General features: G+C 49.3%; 1 protein-coding gene across 1 annotated transcript; it reads right to left on the bottom strand.

The window, feature by feature from the left end:
* Nucleotides 1-3,416: 3,416 nt before the first annotated feature.
* On the bottom strand, nt 3,417-21,089 carry MCM2 (minichromosome maintenance complex component 2; the record flags this gene model as incomplete). The annotated part of the gene is given in 15 exon segments (XM_034777191.1): nt 3,417-4,675; nt 5,873-6,028; nt 7,664-7,846; nt 8,784-9,026; nt 10,135-10,247; nt 10,499-10,625; nt 11,568-11,818; nt 12,736-12,829; nt 14,257-14,448; nt 14,723-14,857; nt 15,609-15,816; nt 16,188-16,407; nt 17,399-17,662; nt 19,956-20,131; nt 20,917-21,089. Coding segments are annotated over 15 exon segments (2,646 nt in total), but the record flags the coding sequence as incomplete, so codon positions are not given.
* Between the last annotated feature and the right edge of the window lie 366 nt (nt 21,090-21,455).

Genomic DNA, 21,455 nt, shown 5'->3' with positions numbered 1-21,455 from the left:
ACTGTGGATGTGAGGTTTGCATCTACTTCCCACAGATGCAGCTTCAACACTTACTGGGGTTTGTGTGAAGGAGACACGCAATAACAAAGTCTTCAAGATAAGTAGCATAGAAGATGGTCTACATCTAGGCTGACCTCACTGTATAACACAGCCCTGAGAATTTCACCCCTTTACCCCTGTATTTGAGTCACAGGTGCTTGGCTTCCTCTAGGACACCAAGATGACAGTTGGAGCGTCAGTGCAAGAGACAGTCAAAGCCACAGGTATCTAAGTGTGCTAAGGGGAGTTGCACTGGGAAAGAACTCTGCTGATTCACTGGAGCCCTGGAGAAATGCAGAGGGATGGGCAACCAACTTCTGCCCAGCTATAACCCAGGTTCACCATGGAAGATTTTGAATCATTGTCAGGCCAGAGGCACTGTATGTTCTAATCTTACCCTTACTTTGTGAAAGCCTTTGCATTACAGCTGTAGTTGCTAATGCTGGCTGTCATCTGTCATTTGACAAGCATGCTTAGACATGTCTACTATCCAACATGCAATTAGCTTTGAGAGAGTTTGGGTGGTGGTGCTTTGGGGCCATGGTGAGAGCAGAAGCTAACACTGAACTGCTAAACCTTTCTGCATATAACAGGGGTAACACTTCTAGTGGAGAGCTTACAAGACTGGAGTAGATACCGAGGTGCCATTAGTTTTATGGAACTATCCACAATACTTCTTCACCTATGAAAGGAGCTGGTTACTTACAGCCATCTGCTCACCCAGACCCAGAGAGCATTCTCTGTGCCTAGAGAGTCAAGTTCATCCAGGTCTCCCCTAGGTTGGGCACTTGTGCATTGTTCTCCAACCGAGGCTGAGGCTAGATGGCTGTTTTGTAAAGTGCATGCAGACGCATTGTTCCATCTCCAAGCTTACACACAAGGGGGTTAGCTTGCACTGGATCAGAGTCTGGGCAAACCCTCCCCTTTTCACTCATTGTGTTTTGAAGTCACACTGGAGACCCTCCCAAAGCCAGCCTGACTCAGCATTCACAAGCAGCCAAAGGCCCAGCAGGGGACTTGGCAGACTGTAGTGACACCACCTTGCCTGTGTATTTCTTAGAAGCAATATCGAAGTAATTCAGCATTTCAGTACAAATCCAAGCAGGGCAGTGGCCTCTCCCATCCTTTGCTACACGCAAGACCTGCAGGTTTCCAGAGGTGAACGCTCATGTAATGTTTTAACCTCTACAGCTTGGAGCAGAGTGCCCAAACTTGGCTAACCCCAGGGACTTTCGGTGAAGCCTATTAGGGAAGGCAGCAGCTCCCAAGGAAACACTCCGGAGAGGAGCGGAGTGCTTTCTACTGAGCCCTGCAGTGCCATCCTTGCTGCAGTCTACTGATGTACGCTTCCTGGCAAGGCAGCTTCCGAGCAAAGCAGCATCAGTTTTCACCCAGTGCAGCGTCCCAGCTCAGACCAGCCACCTGCTGTTTCTGAGGGCCCGAGTTCACTCCAGGGACCCTGGATGCTCTACAATCTTAAGAGGAGGAATATGCCTTCAGGCCAGTGTTGGCGAGGAGAGTCAGAGTGCCACAGGAACTGGAGGGGAACCCCCTTCCCTACACCCACACACTTCTATTCTGTTAGGGATGTCAAACATTAAACAGTTAACCAATAAGTATTAGTCTTACCGTTAATATATTACAGTTAATGTTTAGAACAAAATTGGCAGCAGCCCCGACCCCCCTACAGTGTGGGGCTGGGCGGCAGCCCCAGACCCCCTTGTGCAGGGGCGGACAGCAGCCCCAGACCCCCATTGTGTTTACGATTAAACGGTTAACCAGTATAATTAATACACCTCTACTCTGATATAATGTGACCCGATATAACATGAACTCGGAAATAACGTGGTAAAGCAGTGCTCTGAGGGGACGGGGCTGCGCACACCGGTGGATCAAAGCAAGTTCGATATAACGAGGTTTCACCTATAACGCGGTAAGATTTTTTGGCTCCCGCGGACAGCATTATTTCGAGGTAGAGGTGTAGTTTACCCATGTACTTTTTAAAACAATACTTACATCCCTAGTACTGATACACCCACAGTGTGGATACTTCCCAAAGGGGGTAAAACGTGTGTTCCTGACCTGTAGGGGTCTTATGAAAAAAGCTTTAAGCTCAGATCACCCCAGCTGGTTACAAGTTATAGGTTGTATCCACACCCCAGCTCTGCCATGACAACCACATGGGCACATCCACACCTAGCGTACTAGCTAATCATATTTATATCAGTACATTCTGGAACAAAAATCCTCCAGCAAGGGAGAGGGTGTCAGGAAGACATGCCCATGAGCTGCAATGGGAAGCCCTGCCACATAGAGCCCCAAGGGAAAGTCAAGCCAGTTATACTAACACCAGGTAGGAGTCTGGTTTACACTGCACAAAGGCAGCAAGAGTCATGTGCTAACCTAGATCACTGTTAGCTGCCCTGCTGCCAAGAGTTATAGCCAAGCTGTGTGGGGATGTGACCTATGGGTAAGGAGCCACCACTGCCAGTAACTGGGGACAAGTTCTGTGAAAGGCATCTAAACACCAAGGAGTTTGCCTGGACCCCACACGGCGGGTACAGCCATTTCCAAGACACGTTCTAGAGTAGGTGGGGGCAGTCTAAACCCAGGTTTGAGGCTGTTCTACACCAGCTAGGCAAATTGCACTTAAAGCCAACTAGCTGAACTGCTCTTGGACATAGTCTAGGGCTGTGCCACAGTGAAATGTAAGTAGCAGCCACTCAGCCAAGACTGCAGATTGACATGGAGGCAGTATATTAAAAAGGAAGGGAACCGGGGTTGCTGGGCTGCAGTTTAAGGCCACGATCACAGTGCAGTTCACAGGAGAGGCAGGAGCCTACGGAGAGCCAGTGGAACACAACAAGGGGTTGAGTGGTTTAGAACAGTGGTCAGGCCTGGCCATCAGACCCACACACTCTATAGGAACCAGAAAAAGTCCACAGACCCAGGTATCATTCAAAGGCCCAGCCACTACTGGCCTTGGGCAGAAATGGTAGAGCGTCGATCATTCTCCTTGCCCTGTGCGGCAGTCTCCTATTGTCTCATCAAGGTGAGGAAATGTTGAATAGCCTAGAGAAAACTACTGCATGCCCAGTCTGTTCCCCACCCGCCCATCCCCGGTTCTTCAATAGGTGCCCAGTCCATTCCCACCCCTCCTCACAGTGACAGTTACCTGGTAAGTGCAAGTACAAAAGCAGGGTCAGGATATCAAACCCCAGGAGATAAAATAGCTCCTCCCTCTCGCTGTGAGCCTCCATTTTGAATGGTGGAGAAGACACATAGCAAGACAAAGGATGAGAGCAGGCAAGCCGCTCAGTCATGCTTATACTTCCTTACTGCAGTGGGGGAAATTACCAGAGGAATATGAACACAGGCATATTCAAAACACATGTATTCAAACTCACAGTAAAAGAGCACAAGACTCGCAGTCGAATATACAAAAAGCAGGTGTGACACAGAAACGTGTTCAGACTATCCGACCCCAACAGATTTCTTCCTGCATGTTGTCCTGCTGGGGTTCTCACCCCCACAGCTCTCACATCTGTGGCATCTCAATTGACTTTGCCCTTAAGAACACTGGAACACTTTGCACTGAAGACCGGCTCGCCAGCGAGCCAGCGTTCTGTACAAGCTAGGTTGCTTTAGGACTGGCGGGGAAAGGGGGGGGGTGATGCTTCATTCCTAAGCCCACAATATAGCTTAGGTTCTGCTGCTTGTTCCAGTTCTGACCTGTACCCCTACGTAAGGCAGAATGTGCCACCCACCAAGGCATTTAACAACCCACTAGGGACTTTGGACCCTGCCCCATGCAAGACAGATGCAATACCGGCCCCCTCCTTTGCCAATAGCCACTTAAAGAGCTCTAATGTTTGAAGCGTTCGTGTTCTACGTGCCATGTTAAAGTCTCACCAAGCCCCTCCAGCTGAGCCCAAGCACAAGGTTGGCCCATGAAGGGGCCTAGGGAAACGTCAACTGTCAGACCCAAGGGATTCAGCCTGGGAGGCCAGTTTCTCCCCATCTCCCAAGGAGTCCGTTTCAGATCTCCACACACCAGTCCTGATTGCTATCCATTAGGCAGTAACCAGAAACAGGAGGCTGACGGCTATGGTGATCTCACTGGAACCTATCTGCCAGCGAAGGAACGCCCTTCTGCTGGTACTGCTCCAGCCGTGCCTTCAGGGGGAACCTCAAGTCGGAGCTCGGCATGGAGGCAGTGGGGAGGGTGTAAAACATCCAGCCCATGTCACAACCAGCAATTCTCACCTATCAGGTTCAGCTAAGAGACAAAAGAGTTACCAAAGCTGCTAACAAACAGACTTAGCTGGGCCTTTACCTATTTAACTCTATTTACAAGTCCTTCTGCAGCTCAGCACTCCTAAGGCACTCCCTTAATCCATAAGGCACAAAGCAAGCAAGGGAATGGCTGAGTGCTCCGGTTCTCCTATTTCCGGTTGCGTTCCTGGGTGGGAAACATGCCGACTTCTCCTCTCCCTTGCACACAAGGCAGTTTCTGCCGCTGTCCTTAAAATTGCTGGACGATCACCTTCCGTTTCACGTCGCGGCTGAACTTGTTCATTTTGAACAGCTCGCTGTCGTAGAAGGCAGAGAGGGTGTGAATGTTGATCTGGCGAGCCTGGGAGAAGAGAACAGAGGGAGGCGTTAATGCTCATTTCAGAAAAGACTTTCCACTGCAGAGGGCTCACACCATTCATGAAAATGAGCAGTCTCTGCTCAGCTGAGGCCCAGGCTTGCAGGACTGGGGAGAGCTGCATGGAGGATGCTAGCTCAGCACCTGCCTGCTTTCTGCCTGTTCTTTACTTCCAGTTGATCTAAAAATGCAACCATAACTAGGGAAAGCTGAGACCCATCATATGCAGCATGCACCGAGTTACCCTGGGATTTCTGATCTGCACAAGAGCCTTCTCTAATAAGAGGGGCTGAATTCACAAGCCACTCTGGTGGACCTGACATTTGAAAGAGGTACAGTTATTAGGCACGTTCCATGACAGTGACCAAGACGTAAAGAAGGAAGGAACAGGAAACTTGATACTCTCCTGGTGCCATGGACTGTTCAGAGACATCCCCCGTGAGGGCCAACAGTTCAGTTTGGTTAAAAAAAAAGCTTATAGGCAGACAGGGAAGCCGTAAACACTCAGTGACTGGGGCAGTGGAGGGGAGGGAGGACAGGAGTAGGTATGATCTTTACTGATCACTGCTTGTATAATCACTTGCTTTTCCCATTCTGAGAGCTCATTGTCCAATCAGACTAAACTCAATGGGGCAAGCACCAGCTACTCCGCGGGCTCTGCTGTCCAAATACTGCAGCAGTATTTACTAGCGCACGAGAACCAGAAAACAAAACTGATCAGGAATAAGTGAAAGCCACTATTCTATTACCCAGATGGGAGAAAAGCGAAGAGGCAAGAGACAGACTGAAAGCTAGACTTCATTTAAAATGGCTTATGTCTAATGCCACATTCTTCTGGTGCAGCAACTCAGGCAAGGAGGTTTTGAAAAACATTATTAGTCTGACAGGGTCCCTTTAAAGGCACCTATGACCCTCTGGCAGATTGACAGTGGTAATAGAGAACCCTAGAGAAGACTTCAAAATAGACACCCCAATGCACAGTCTGCTAGGGCTGGAACAGCTGGTTTCTTGCTCCTCTCTGGTATCACAAGCATCTCCTTTTACATACAGCAAGGAGAACTCTGGACCATTAGCACTGAAGGTTAAGGGGGAGCCCAAGGGTCCAGGGTCAGGGAGCAGGGGAGGGTCAGGGAGCAGTCAGTCCCCCCCAGCAGAGTGCAGTGCATAGAACCTATTCCATACCTTATCCACCAGGTCTTTCTCTGGCACCTCGATGGTGTCCTGCTGGGCCCCATAGCGGTTCCTCTGATACATCACCTGTTCTGCCACAAGCTGTTTCAGAATAAACAGCAAGAGCTCGTTGTTGTCTCGTCTGAAAGCCAGGTAACGGGAAAAGGTCTGGGAAGCAAAGGATGATCCAAGAGGGTTAGAGTCAGAGGGCCACACGACCTATGACCGGCACGCAGGACACAAGTGTAACAGCTGGTCTACACTTAACAATTAGATTGACCTAGCTACATCCATCAGGGCTGTGAAAAATTTCTCTTCGAGGGCCGGGGTTAGGTCAACCTAATCTCTGGTGTAGGCAGGGCAAGGTAGAAGGAAGAACTCTTCTGTTGACCTATTTAATACCTCTTGGAGAGGTGGATTAAGTACATTGATGGAAACCCCCCTTCCGGCAATGTAGGAAATATCTACACTACAGTGGCATAGCTGCAGCTGTAGCGCTTGTAGTGTAGACATACTGCGTGGGACGGTGAGGCTTAAGCTGTCAAGTAAAAAATGAAAACATTCATTTCCATTTCACACCCTCCTTCAGGGTTCTGACTAGCCTTTGGAACACAGGCCTTTGCCAGCCACGTTAGTGGCTCAGGAGACATTTACAGAATCCATAGGGTGAACATATTTACTTTAACCAGGCTGAGGAACCTCCATCAGGTGCTCTCTGATCTTGCAATATAGGATATCCCCACAGGCTTAGGACCCAACCCTGATGCTCCCCAAAGGCTGGAAGACAGGGCTTTTGGGGGAGGGCCCGCCCTTGGGAGAAAGGTCTATATAGCAGCATAGTCTATATATGGCCTGGAATTCTACAGATTTCACAGCGACCTCCCAAGCTTAAAACTTGCTGATCACAGCCCCCAGCCCAAGAAAGTGGCCAGGAGTCTCACAGACCCAAGCAGTAACTTGAGCTGAGCAGCCAGCCAAAAGCAGAGCATAATTCAAAGCCAGGATCTTTGGCTCTTAAGAAAAGCATAGACGCTTGCATGTTAAAACCAGAGTGCAGCCCAGGGTACCTTCCCATATGAAAAGTGTGTGTGTGTGTGTGTGTGTGTCTGTGTGTACACGCAAGATATGCAACAAAGGAGATTGTACAATTGTCTACTTCTGTTTGGTCACCATTAAGCTTGTGGCAACAGGATCAGAGCCCAGTGCCAAAGCAGGAAGAGAGGAGAGGGAAAGAGGAGAACGAGGCAGCACAATGCTCCTGGTACACAGAGGCTGGATCATACACGTCCCCTTTAAGGTACCTTTTTAACATTTCTCTAGATCTGGTTCCAACCTCGGCACAGTGTAGAACAGGCCAAGGGGTGCTCTAAATTACACCTGCTTGTAACAGCTTTCTATGGGCCATTTCACTAGCCCAGAATAGCCATAGAGCAGTGCACTCTGGCCATATCCTCTTTGTCCCCCAAGATGCCCTGTACATCAATGCTAAACCCCAAGATGGGTTTGTTCTGTGGAGGTGGTATAAGCTCCTTTACCTTACCAGAGCAGGCAAAAGGACTGCACCATAAAGCAGCCAAGCCCAAGCTGTAGCCAGCCCTTTGTTTTCAGTCGCTGTGGCTTCCCCACATCCCTGCAGAGTAACACGGAGCTGCTCACTAAGGCCCTGCTCGCACTGGGGTCAGAGGTAAAGATCAGTGTTTTAGCCACTGTCCAAACCAAACTGGTTTCCAACCCGATCAGTTCAGATGGAGTCTTAATCTAGCTGGTTAAGTGACTCCAACCCATGAGCCCCTTCCCACACACCTTCCGCATGCTCCTCATGACGCTGAACTTCTGAGTGTCAATGAAGCTCTCCAGCATCACCCTGATGGCCATGTTGACGTCGTCCTCCACCACATAGTCCCGCAGGTGAATGCGGGCGTGGGCCTCAGCCATGCGGATCATGGACTCGATGTGACGCACCGTGATGGGGATGCTGCCAGTGGCCTATGGAGCGAGGGGAGGGACAATATTACAAAGACACACAGAACATGAGAGAGAGCAGACCAGGCTCTTTACACAGGCCCTTCTCAGCCCATGCATGTCTGCTTGAGATGCAAGGCTACCTACTGTAGGTGACTGGTCATGAACCCTCATGACCAAGAAGCTTCAGAAACCAAGGAAACCGCACCACCTGCTGGCAGGCATAGTGCAATATGGGGAAAGGCAATTGATACTTATGGGCCTAGACAGACTACACCATTAATTCACTTAAAGGTGAGCTATAAAGGTGCTCTTGCCCCTTATTTTGCTTTTTTTATGATGAGAGGCATGAAAGGGTTATTCCCCCCCCCCCCCAATTCTTAGCAGGGAATTTAAAAAAAAAAAAAAACAGATTAAGTCAGACATTAAACTACATTTTCCCAAGGTCCATGAAACTCCTTGTGGCCCCATCAGATTCAGTTGAGAAGAGGAAGATCCAGGATCCCTCGGGAGGAGTCCATAGGCTCAATGGGAAAGCACTGCAGCCATAGCGCTTCCCTCAGCCCCCAGGGGTGAAGGTGGAGAATGTGACCACCTCAAAGGAAGTCCAAAGACGCAGCAGGAGCTTATGGGATTCCACAGCAGCAAAGCCAATATATTTAAGATATCTCCATTGATTCCTACCAGAGAGCGCAATGGAGCAGAACGTATTAGCCTTGTGGCATACAAAACCTCACTACTAACCTATGTACCTTTACATTCAGATGAGGCAGAACCACTTATTTACCAGGTGTTTCTACAACATTGGACACAGTCCAGTCCTTTTGGCAAGGCGACCCAGAGCTTCATACCCAGATACTACGATGAGGGACACAACATGAACAAGTAGGAAGATCTTGGGATAGTCCACTCCTGATCCAGGTAGCTCCCCCCACTTAGCCCTTTATTTAAGTCTACTCACCATGGACTCCTTCCGGAGATCACTGTACATCCGGGCTACCTTGTCTTGGTCCATCTGGTTTAGCTTAGGGTGGACCTTCTCCTTGGCATAGATGATGTATTTCTTCAGGATCTCTTGGGGGATGGGATCCACGCCATAGGTGTTAGGGAGGATAATCTCCTGGGCATCTCCATTCACTAAGTCTTTGCTGCCAGGGTGGTGTTTTATGTGGCTTCCCACGACAAATCGGGCTAACATCTCGTCCTGCAGGACAATGGTAGGAGTAACAGGCCATCGCTGCTACTGCAGCTGAATTCAACCACGCAGCTGTGTGCTGCAGATAGACAGCTCAGTGGTTTGAGCATTGGCCTGCTAAACCCAGAGTTGTGAGTTCACTCCTTGAGGGGGCCATTTAAGGATCTGGGATTTCATGATTGGTCCTGCTTTGAGCAGGGGGTTGGACTAGATGACCTCCTGAGGTCCCTTCTAATCCTGATATTCTATGACCTAGCAGAAGCTTGGGGATAGGTGCGCAGTCGGCCAATGGTTGTACTCAGACAAGGGGACCCAGACTGATTCCCAGGCCGTCACAGGCTGGCTAAGACTTGAAGAGTCACACTCGGTCTTTGGAAAAGGGGAGCAGGGGCCTCATGGCATTCGACAGAGACCCCAGTGCATGTTGGAGCCATGTGCACTGGTTCCAAAAGGGAATCTCAGCCAGTTGCCGGGTGGAGACTGTGCTGCAATAGGGACAAGTCACATTTATAGAAGCAATGTCATTCTTTTTTGGGGCAGGGTGGAAATCCTCACTACGCTGAAGGGGAAGTGCCCCAGGAGGAGACACAATTAGAGGAGCTCTCACAGCATGAAGGATGGGGCTGTACACAGCCCTGATAGACACCTAGGTTTGAGTAAGGCTCTGGATGATGCTGGGAGATGTTGTGGCGTCTTTGCGGAGAATGGGGGGGATGAAGCTCTCTTGCCTCGAGGGAAGGGGTGTGGTGCAATCCTCTCTCCATGCCCTGAATGGCCAATTCAAGGAGTTAGTTACTCAACTGGCCACAGGGTGAAATGGAGACAGAGGGAGAGGCATTCAAGGAATTGGATGAAAGGAACGTGGCTGGAATGAGATAAGTCTTAGGGGTGGAGGTTGGGGCCCCCAAGCGGCCTGTAGTCAATGACCTGCTGAGGCTTGGGAGACTTCACTTGGCAAAAGCACCAAGGCAAGGGGTAGCTCTGCCCTATGCCCCTCTTCCCACCACTTCAGTGCTATCACAGCATGGTAGGCATCAGAACCCAACCAGCTCCCTGTCAGCATGGGCAGTGGCACCCCTACCACCACATAAGCTGTGGGTCACATTTTGGCCTGTACCTGAACTGGGTCCACCGTGTCTCTCACCACACACAGGACATCGAATCGAGAGATGATGGGCTCAGTCAGATCCACGTTCTCCGAGAAAGTCAGCGACGGGTCATAGCGCCCACCTGCATCACAGACGGATTCCCTCATGGTCAAACAAGCTCATGTGCCCCCCCATGAGACCCTTCATCCAGCATCATAACCTTGTTCCTGTGGGTATGGTTTCTGTCTCCAGACGGCACATGCAATAACAGAGTTAGAGGGTCTGCTGACCAGAGGTACATAAAGAGGCAGTGCAGCAGTTCTGGTGACTGCAAAACTGATACCATGGGTCTGAGACAGGGACTCCCTGCTCTCCTGGTCCCCAGGTACTTACCTATAGGGTTGGCAGCAGCAATAATTGTGCAGCGGGCCTGCAGAGAGGTGACTATGCCAGCCTTCGAGATGGAGATGCTTTGCTGCTCCATGGCTTCGTGGATGCTGGTCCTGTCCTGGTCGTTCATCTAGGAGAAAGCAAAGACTTTAACATACACTGGTGCCCACTATCCTGCAGGAGGCCAAGAGTGAAGGAACATGTTACACAGGGCCTCATGGTCCAATTTCCAGGAGCCTACACTAGGTGCGTGCTGCCAGGGTTGCAGCGGGAAGGGAGGGAGAGGGGAAAAAAAAAAAATCACCAGTCCCCACCCACTTCACAAGAGCTTGCCATACAGAGCTGAGAAACTTGTTTTAACATTTCCCCGGGCAGGAGAGGATGTAGGGTGGATCCATGAGCCCTAGTTTAGGGGGCACAGATATTTCAAGAACAGGAGGCATCTGCTTCCTTCACTGCTACAAACTGCCCTTAGATCCTCAGATTCATGCCTTACCTACCTGCTGCTGGACCTGTGGGGAGCTCAGCAGATGGCTCGGATTCAGGCCAGCCCCCTCTAGTCAACTGTGGTGGCAAATCCAACTTTCACTTGCTCTTAGGAGACCCATTAAAATCTGGCCCAGCTCAGTAGCAAGTGATAGCTCACACCACCTGATGAGGTCTCAGTGGCCTATGGGAAACAGTGTCTCCATGCAGGTCCTAATGACACTGGCACCACACCACCAGAATGGTCACTCGTTAGCCCCAGAGACCAAAGAATGAATGGGAGACAATCTGAGCTCCCTTCATCCCTCCAGGTCAGGGATGAAGTGCTTCAGCGGGGGGGCACTGCATGAAGGGGACTTTGATAACTTTCCTGAGCATCACACACGCACGTGAACTGCATTGTGAGCCTAGCTGGAGCCTAACAAAGGGCATCCACACCAGCCTGGGTCATTCTCTTCCACAAGCAACAGATAAAACATTGGTGGTGGGGGGGAGGAGTCATGAGCCACTGAACTCCTCAGCCAAGAGAGCCCCTAACCCACACCCCATTAACTCTGCTTTACTGCGTAGATAAGTCGGTGCTCACCTTGTCAAACTCATCTATCAAGCAGACACCCCTGTCTGCCAGCACCAGTGCCCCTGCCTCCAGGGTCCACTCTCTGCTGACTGGGTGCCTCTGAACATAGGCAGTCAGACCAACAGCAGAAGCACCCTGGCCAGTGGTGAAGATGGCTCTGCTGGACACCTTCTCCACATACTTGAGGAACTGAGATTTGGCTGTGCCTGGATCTCCGCAAAGCAAGACATTGATATCACCACGGACTTTGTGTTTGCCACCTACAGCCAGGTCAGAAATAGGAGAGGACTTAGGGAAAAGTAGCTTTTATACACTTTAACAATGATACTGCCCTCTAATGGAGCAGTATGTAATCGAAAGGAAACAAGAGCACTAGGAAGGGGTGAGTGTTTGACAGGGAAACTTAAGAAATACAGCGTTGGGCGTTCAGGGTTTGTTAGAGTTTGGCAAGAACCGTGAAATCTGATGGTTTCCCTCAGACCAGGAATGTGCAAGTGGGTCCATTGGCACTCAGAACACTACTTCCTGAGCAAAAGCCAGGAAGTCTTGTTTAAAGATCAATTCCTTCTGCCTCCCTCTTCGCCTCCCACCCGCCGCCACCTTCAGTGAGAGTTGTGAACATTTTGAGGGGTTCCCAATTCACTTGCCAATGGAGTTACGCAAGTGCAAAAATCCACCCAAATAGATCTGCAAGAGATCCAGGGTCACTGAGCTCTAGTACACATGGCTGGCCCAGGGACACATCTAGTACACATTTCAGCCCTCCCCTTGTGGAACCTGGTTCTTTTACATCTAGGTGTGCAATGTCGCATTTCTTCCCCCAGTTGAAATAAGACACTCCGTACACAAGGAGGAAGCAGTGAGGGTTCCCCAGGCATGAGACCTGCACAAGGACACTAAACCCAGAATGCTTGGGGCAGAGGTATGTTAAACCCATGATGCTAGGGGCCTAAATTCTAGCTCTTCAGAGCCGGGACCTCGTCTTCACTATGTGTTTCTACTCCGGTAGAGTGGAACATATGTTCCTAGTTCTATTCACAGAGACATCCCCTTACTCTACTACTCCTGATCTTCTTACCCAGAAGTCACATTACAAAAATAATTCCTAATTTCCTTCACTGCACCAGTAGAAACAGGTCTGGAATCACACACTGAATACAACTGACAACACACCTACCAGGGTTTTTGGGTTCACCACCAAACAGGGCAAGGGCCAGGCCTCTCTTGATGTCTTCATGCCCATAAATAGATGGAGCAATGCTGGCAAAGATCTGAAAGGAAAGGCAGAAGAGTTTTCAGTGGCGCATTGTATTTAACATTTAGCATGAAAAGCAGCAAGACTCATTAGCTACACGGCTATTCTAATCAGTGGTTGAAGTCACCCTGCTGACATCAAGGATTCCTTTATTATATAGAGAGGAACATCGCATCAATGCAATAATACGACCGATACGCCACAAAGGTTCTATGATAGCCCCGTGTTGATGAGCAGAACACAATGTGCAATCCAGTGCAGGATTCGCTATTACCACTACATTCATACTTCACACTAAATACAGCAAAGAGACTGTAGGTGTTACTTTGTGTTCTGGGTTAGAGATCCTGATTCTGGCTGAAGCCTGTTTAACTGATACATTAATATTTGACTATTATCAGCAGGAATAACTAAGACTGGTGATCTGCTGTGCAGATTAATGGCTGAAGACCAAGTATTTAGATTACAGGCAATTGTTTTTTTGCATGCCCAAAGAAAGCAATTTCTGTCAAAATGTTGGATATTGGTCACTACTGATTTCAAACCTACTTTTTTTTGGACAAAGAACTGAAGTTTTATTTCCAAAACTCTGGCTTTATAGATGTATCAGCTCCACCCAGTGGAAGTAAAGTTACAAACATCAGACTCTGCAATTAAAGACAGGATAGAGATGACCGAGATCTCATCCTTGCTAAAGGATCTGAACCCACCACATTACGCTTCCTGCCCTATAGGTGCTTAATCTGGCTCTGCGTCCTTTAGTGTATCAACTCGGGTCGTGGCAGGTTACAGGGTTGCTAACTGAACAGTTTAAGCCAGTCTTATTCCTTGCCAACCTGAAATCACAACCCTCCTTTTAAGGCGGCGCAGGGACAGAATGTTTTAAGGGGAAGATGCTCGTTTTAGGCACTTGCCCTTACAGAGCAAGGCAAGAGAGACAAGAGATGAGATGCGGAACACTGGAGCTAGATCTTCTTTCTGCTCTCTCCACTAGGCAGCCACTACTTCAGGGAGACACCCATCAACTGGCATCAATCTCGTTTCAGAACTGCCCCTGTGGAGTCTCTCTGTCAAGTCCAGTGGCTTCCTCAGTCACCTTTTCCTAGTTTATCCCTGTTATGGTGTGAAAGGCTTGTACAAACAAGATGGGAATTAACTATCCAGGAGGAATGGTGAAGTTGCCCCTACACAAAGTGCTGACAAAAATTTACAAAGCAAACTAAGTGTCTCATCCACCTCTCTTCAGTTTCTCACTCTCGTTGACAGCCATCTTAGCACTACAGGGGGCAAGACATTTTCAGAGAGAAGCTGATTTTTGAGCTGATGGTGTCCCTCTAACTTGAGATGTCCCACTATAATATCACACAGTTTAACTTTGTTCTCTGATCTGGACTCATGCAAACAACTAGCTGCCAGGAGGAGAAATGTTTCAAGCAGACTCACTTTCTCCCCAATTTGCTCATCCTTAGACAGGCCTATGATAACCTTCATGTCCTCATCAGTCAGTTCCCCAACTGCCACCTTGTTATCTTTCTTGGCAATGTGATTTGCCATGATCACTGTTGCAAATACTGGGAATCCATTGGCTGTGTTCAGTGAGCCATCATAGTTGTTGTGATAGATCCCCGTTAGCTCCTAGAAGGCACAGAAAGGGACAAGGCAGGTTAATGTCTAGGTAGCAGGAAAGTACCAATTTACCTGGCCCGAGACTGTCTCCTCCTCCCACTAATGCTCCATTCTCAAGACACTGGAAACACGACTTTCAAGCCTAATCTGACATGTCTTAGAGCTAAGACAGCCCCCAATATCACCACATACACACACGGAAGTGACAGTCCAGGTTCTCACAATGCCCCCCACAGGGCTGAGAATAAGTTTAACTGCTCCACGCTCACCCCAACGGACTTACAATCTCATCCCCTGGTTTGCAGCTGTCGACCAAGTCAGCAAGGAGAATGGCATCCTTGGAGCGAGGCAGCCTGCCAGCTGCCACCTTCCCAGGGCTCTCCTGGATTTTGATGCGCTGGTAGTTCTGGTAGAGGGTCTGGGATAACAAACGCGAGTTGCACAGTGAGTCAGATGCCCTTAAAGCCTGCACGGGTGCTTTTCAAAGGGCCTTTGCAGAAGAGGCCAGGGAGAGTGCTGGAGCAGTTAGTTTACACTTTACTAGGCTCTGAGTAAAGAGCGGGGGCCAGGATTGGCTGGGGATTGATTAGAAGTAGCTTTAGGGCTAGAGGCCGTCTGCTGGACGGCCTCTAGCCCTAGACAACTCTGGAATTGGCGGAAGCTTCTGCCATGTTGCCCTGAACAAAGCATTTCACTCTCCAGCACCCACCTGCATGACGGAGAGCTTAGTTATGTTTACCCATCCAGCTCCTGGCTCCATTGTTGAAACACTTGGGTAAAGACACTCAGCTTGTAGGGAAGAGCATGGTATAGTGGTTAGGTCAACAACTGGGAGCCAGGAGCTTTGAGTTAGTAGTTCTGCTATTATCTTGCAGTGACTCTGTGGCTCAGTTCCCCTAGCCATACAATGAGGAGAGGAGGGTGGTTTGGAAGGCTCAGTGTTTGCAACCCTGCAACACCTTCAGGTATCTACATAGCATAGGGATCAACATGTTATCAGACATGCCCTTACACCGGCCAAACAGATAAGGACTCTCAGGCCCAGAGACAACTGGATCCAGATCCAGGGACCAGACCTGTCATCAATCCAGTTCCTCATTGGACAGAGGTGGGAAGAAGGTGCCACCGCAGGAGATGTGTCAACATTGTATAAAGGGTTTAAATTTTACCTCTTCCATGTTGATTTCAAAGGGGCCAACCGACTGACACTCTGGGCAGGAACCGGGCTTCACCTCCTGGTTCTGGGACTGGAAGAAGGGCCCCAGGATGAAGCTGCACTTGCTACAGTTGTACTTGACCATGCTGAGCTGAGGCAGGACCCCTGTGCAGCTTGTCACTACGCCACTGGTTCGGATCAACTGGTTCAAGTGCAGCTGCCTAAAGAGAGAAGGGAAGACATTGGCAGGCTCCAGGGAAGGCAGAAAGACCTGCCACAGCCTCCTTGCAGCAGGCACCGCAGGTATGATACCCAATGGGGAACACTGATCAGTGAGCCTATTCTCACAGGTTTGTGGTTTATCTTTTGGGGCATCAGAAACATCATCTTTGAGCAACTTTAATAACAGAGCCCATCATCCTACTGGGACAGGCTGGATCCATTGGCATCCTTCCCCCAGCATAGCCCAGAGTTCCTATTTTCTCACACAGAACTTTAGTCAGTGTAGCTCCAGCAAGCCTCACCATCCCAAACACGTGGTCCAAAGGCCCTCACAGGACCAGCCATCATCCATACCAACTCCATTGCCTACCTGAGTGACCGCAGCTCTTCCACCAGAGGCAGATGCGAGATACGGACATGGATCTCCTGAGCAATCCGGTCGTATTTGGGGTACATGGCCAGCACCACTTCCTTGGCTGCTTCGTCAAAGATCTTCAGCATTTCAGCCGGGGCCTCTGGCAGGAAGTAGGCAAGGACATGCTCCCGGGCAGCCAGATCTTCATAGTTCACCACCAGGCTCTCTCTGTTCTCTGTAGAGGGGACAAGTAGGGTGGATTTCATCTGTAGTCAGTGTTCTCCTCTAGCCAATGTTCTACTGCATCTCTCCTCACCAGTATCAGATTTCTGATCGCTGAGTTGACAAAGAACAGGGAAGCTTCCCAAAAAGCGCAGAAGTCCAGTGCAATGTTTTCAAGGCTGAATGGCCTTGCCACAATGCCTGGTCATACAAGCATCTCCAAAAAACTAAATCAGCGACTATTAGCCCCTGGGATGTTGTGCTTGATGACGGACCCCCGAATCTGTGCCTCATGTAAGCTCTATGGGGCAGGGACTGATATTTTGCTTTTTCCCTGTGTTTGTACATCGCCTAGCACAATGGGGTTAAACTAATAACACCTACAGCTACATGAAAACATTCTTAGCAGATTCAATGAATTTTGCCTTTTCTATTGGCCAGCTATTCTTTTTCTTCTTCAAGATCAGTCATCAGCATTTGTGGCTCGCTACTACAAATTCTAGGCTGCACTGCTGAGATGAGACTGTCTCCTAAGTCATATGGCACTGCTTCTGTTCCCTGTTTGAACGATCTGGTTCCTGGTGCAAATGATGCCAAGAAACAAATAAAAAATTCCTCTTCGTCTTGTATCAGAGCCTGTAAGCTTCCAATCTGCACCCCTATGCAGCACTTCCTGCTGGCAGAATTCAGCTGCACAATGGAAAGTGAACACAAAAGGGGCACGAATTAAGAAGTTAGAGGAAAGTTTGCAGCAAAGTTCTGCATTATTCAGCCAGCTCCATCAAAAGCAACAAAGCCCCTAAAAAAGCTGATCCAGCATTTGGGGTAGACAGGCGAGGAAGAGGACATATGGAACAGACAGCTGTAGAGTGCCACAGCCAAGGAAGAAGGGGGAAATGCCTTTTCAGACACCCCAAAGTGTGTTCTACTGCAAAAAAACAACAAAAAACATCCAGGTGGGTCTGCTCATCTGCCACTTCCACCCACCCCACAGTCAGCCGTACCTTTGCACATGTCACTGATCCGCTCCTTGAACACATTGTGCCCATGGTCATCCACATGGGTCTTCAGGAAGTTCTTGAAGCGGTGGTAGATCTCAAGCCGGGGAGCCGCCATAGACACCCACTCCCTTACTGAATGTCCCTTCATGTCTTCCAGATTCTCAATGCTCTCAATCATGTCTTCATCCTCCTCCTCTGCCCCATCTGCAGCCCGTTCCGCCAACCGCCTCTTCCGGGAAGGACGATCCTCATCTTCATCATCACTATCTGAAAGTTTAAAGAAAAAGAGATGTCACTCAGAGCTGACATTCCTGCTCTCTACACCTCCCTGCCCCACTTCTATATATATAAAAATATATATAATGAATGGCCCATAATGTCTTTGCAAGCGTGGTCAGAAGTTCCCAACACATAGCCAGACCAAACTAAGCTCTATTCTACCACCACAGAATCATAGAATTGTAGAACTGAAAGGGGCCCCAAAAAGTCTTCCCAGTCCCCACTCAAGGCAGGACTAAGTATTATCTAGACAAGTGGTGGGCAACCTGTGGCCCGTCGGCCACCGCTGCAGCTCCCATTGGTCGGGAATGGCGAACCGCGGCCACTGGGAGCTGTGGGCAGCCGTGCCTGTGGACAGTCAATGTAAACCAACTGTTACGCAGCCCGCCAGCAGATTACCCTGATCTAGACCATCCCTGACAGGTGTTTGTCTAACTGGCTCTTAAAAATCTCCAATGACAGAGATTCCACAATTTTCCTAGGCAATTTATTCCAGTGCTTAACCACCCTGACAGTTAGGAAGTTTTTCCTAATGTCCAACCTAACCTGCCCTTGATGAGATTTAAGCCCGTTGCGTCTTGTCCTATTCTCAGAAGTTAAAGAGAACAATTCTTCTCCCTCCTCTCTGTAACAATCTTTTATGTCCTTGAAAACTTATGTTCCCCTCCCCAGTCTTCTCTTCTCCAGACTAAACTAGCCCAATTTTTTCAATCTTCCGTCATAGGTCATGTTTTTTAGACCTTTACTCATTTTTGTTGCTCTTCTCTGGATTCTACCCAATTCGTCCACATCTTTCCCGAAATGTGGCGCTCAGAACTGGACACAATACTCCAGTTGAGGCCTAATTGGAGCAGAGAAGAAGAATTACTTCTCATGTCTTGCTTACAACACTCCTGCTAATACATCCCAGAATGATGTTTGCTTTTTTTTGCAACAAAGTTACACTTTTACTCAAATTGAGCTTGTGATCCACTATAACCCCCAGATCCTTTCTGCGGTACCCCTTTCTGAGCAGTCATTTCCCATTTTGTACATGGAGTACTTTGCATTTGTCCTTATTGAATTTCATCCTATTTACTTCAGATCATTTCTGCAGTTTGTCCAGATCATTTTGAATTTTAATCCTCTCCTCAGAAGCACTTGCAACCCCCACAGCTTGATATCGTCCGCAAACTTTATAAGTGTACTCTCTATGCCATTATCTAAGTCATTGATAAAGATATTGAACAGAACCAGACCTAATCCCTGCAGGACCCCACTTGATATGCCCTTCCAGCTTGACTGTGACCTGGATAACTACTCTCTGGGAACAGTTTTCCAACCAGTTATGCATCGACCTTATAGTAGCTCCATGTAGGTTGCATTTCCCTAGTTTGTTTATGAGAAAGTCACAGGAGACAGTATCAAAAGCCTTACTAAAGTGAAGATATACCACGTCTACCCCCCCCCCCCCCATCCACAAGGCTTGTTACCTTGTCAAAGAAAGCTATTAGGTTGGTTTGACACAATTTGTTCTTGACAAATCCATGCTATTACTTATCAACTTGCTATCTTCTAGGTGTTTGCAAATTGATTGCATAATTATTTGCTCCATTATCTTTCCAGGTACTGAAGTGAAGATGACTGATGGTCTGCAATTCGCCAGGTTGTCTTTATTCCCCATGCCAAGCCAAGCTCTGGTCTACAGAAGCCCCCAAGCTTTAGGTACCAAGAGCAAGTTACAGAAATATGGTTTAGACACTGGCTTTTCAGAGATTATGGAGGTAAAAGCAAGAGCCCCAGGCAGACTCCAAAAACTGTACACAGAGGTTGACCTCAGAACCTGTGTCCAGAGAGAAAGAAGGGGGACTGGACTGAACATCAGGGTTAATAATTATCCTTCCTCTAAAGGGACCAGGGGACAGCCCATCATTGCTTGCTTTGAAGTCTCCATAAACAGGTGTGCAGCACCCAGTACTTACCAGGCATGAACCCAAATCCTGATGTGGACCTGGGAGCTGTGGCTCAGCAGCAGCCACATCAAGTGCACCAGGCTAATATCGCTACTGCCAGAGCTCCCGAAGTGCCCACCACAAAGGGATTGTGTATGGGGGGGCGGATTTCAGGTGAGCCCACTGCTGCACGGGCCCCTCAACACCTAGCTATTCAGCAGGCTGTGGAGCTCCTACAGTGGTCAGGCTATCCAGGCTGAGCAAATAACTCCGCGCAGCGGGGGAGAGACTAGCTTCTCCCGAAAGGGCAGGTTACAAACCATCACTTTTAAAATCTCATTGACACGTACCGTACAGCAGCCCCCTCCTCATGCGGCCCAGGCCACGGTCCAGCTCACGGTCCCTCTGCCTCATTGCCTGTTCCGCTGCCTCCCTCTGGCTGGCGGTCAGTTCCTCCACATCCTCATCATCCAAGGCCAGGCCTTCAGGTTCATAGACATCCAGCTCTGGAATCGGGCGGTAGTCCCTACGCACACACAGATCTAGCTTAGTCAGCTTTGCGCTTTAGCCAAATGACAGTGTTTTTCCAGACTCTTTACTGTTTGGGGCAAGGTGGTGTCAGAAGGAGCCACCAAAACAGAGAGGAATTTTACAATTCCACATTAGCAATGGCAGAAGCTCCAATACTATGGTAACGATACCAATATACAAACCCAAACTAACAGTCTCTGTACCACACAGCTCCCTGGTTTGTTATTGGACCTGGGGTAGATGATGTTTCTTTTTAAATCCAGTTGCAAAGGTTCCAATACTTGTAGAGTGAACAGTGTTGCTTAAGTAGGGTTGTGAGTTTCATGCTCCCCTGTGTGAGGGGCAAGTGCTGATCTGAGCCAGACACAGTCCAGGCAGGAACTGTACAAGTTCACCCCCCACAGCTCACCCAACGCTCCTCACTCCCCTGCTATCCTAGCCTTGGGTGCCTGTCCATACCCCTCACCAGTGCTATGCAGCCCCTCTGCTGTTCCCATCCCAGGCTTCTCTTCAGCAGACACATCCCAGGGTGCTGATGATGCCTTTAGAAACACCTGCATAGTTTGAACATGCTGAACTACAAAGGGCTATTCTGAAGGGTGCACAAACGAGGACCAGGCTGAAGACAATGAGTTCTCTCCCTAATGCCCCTGAGAAGAATCTGAACCTGTGTCCAGAGGTGAAAGGCAAATGTACTGCCCCCTTTGCCAAGGCGCTGCCTGCACAGAACAACCCCAGGAGGCTTCTCACATCATCGCCTGACTACTGCATGCTCCCTACCTTTCCATCCCATCCCCAATCAGCTCTTCTCCATCCTCCTCCTCTTCGGGGAGCCCCTCGGTCCCCAGCAGCCCCTCTGACTCATCCTCAAAAGGAGGCAGGTCTCTGCCCGGACTGGAAGTGAAGGCATCTCGCCGAGAGCTACGGGCAGGACTGGTGGCCACGTTCTGGGACTCGGAGGAATCCTACAGGAAAGGCAGAGCTACGTTAGAGGCTGGCAGAAGAACAGACTGTCCCATAGAGCATGCACAGGTCTCCCCTCTCTCCCCAATGCAGGGGCCACAGAACTAGGTAAGATGGAAGGGATGCTTAATGCCCCATGGGTCTACCCTCCCAACAGGCCACATAGTGCCAGAACAGATCTGGGAAGGGACAGACCATCTCCCCCAGGGGAAAGAGTTAAAATAATCTTCAAATTACCCATTGGGCAGATCACGCTGTGTGTGACAACAGAGACACATCACCTTTAGGGGCCTTCTCCCCCACGCAGAGCCCAGAGCACCCAGGGAGGAGTTCTGTGCCCCAGGGCCCCCTCCCCC

This window comes from Trachemys scripta, chromosome 7, assembly GCF_013100865.1.
Source record: "Trachemys scripta elegans isolate TJP31775 chromosome 7, CAS_Tse_1.0, whole genome shotgun sequence".
Lineage (NCBI taxonomy): Eukaryota > Metazoa > Chordata > Testudines > Emydidae > Trachemys > Trachemys scripta.
Note: the sequence above shows the minus strand (reverse complement) of the source record. Positions and strands in the feature narration are given on the sequence as shown.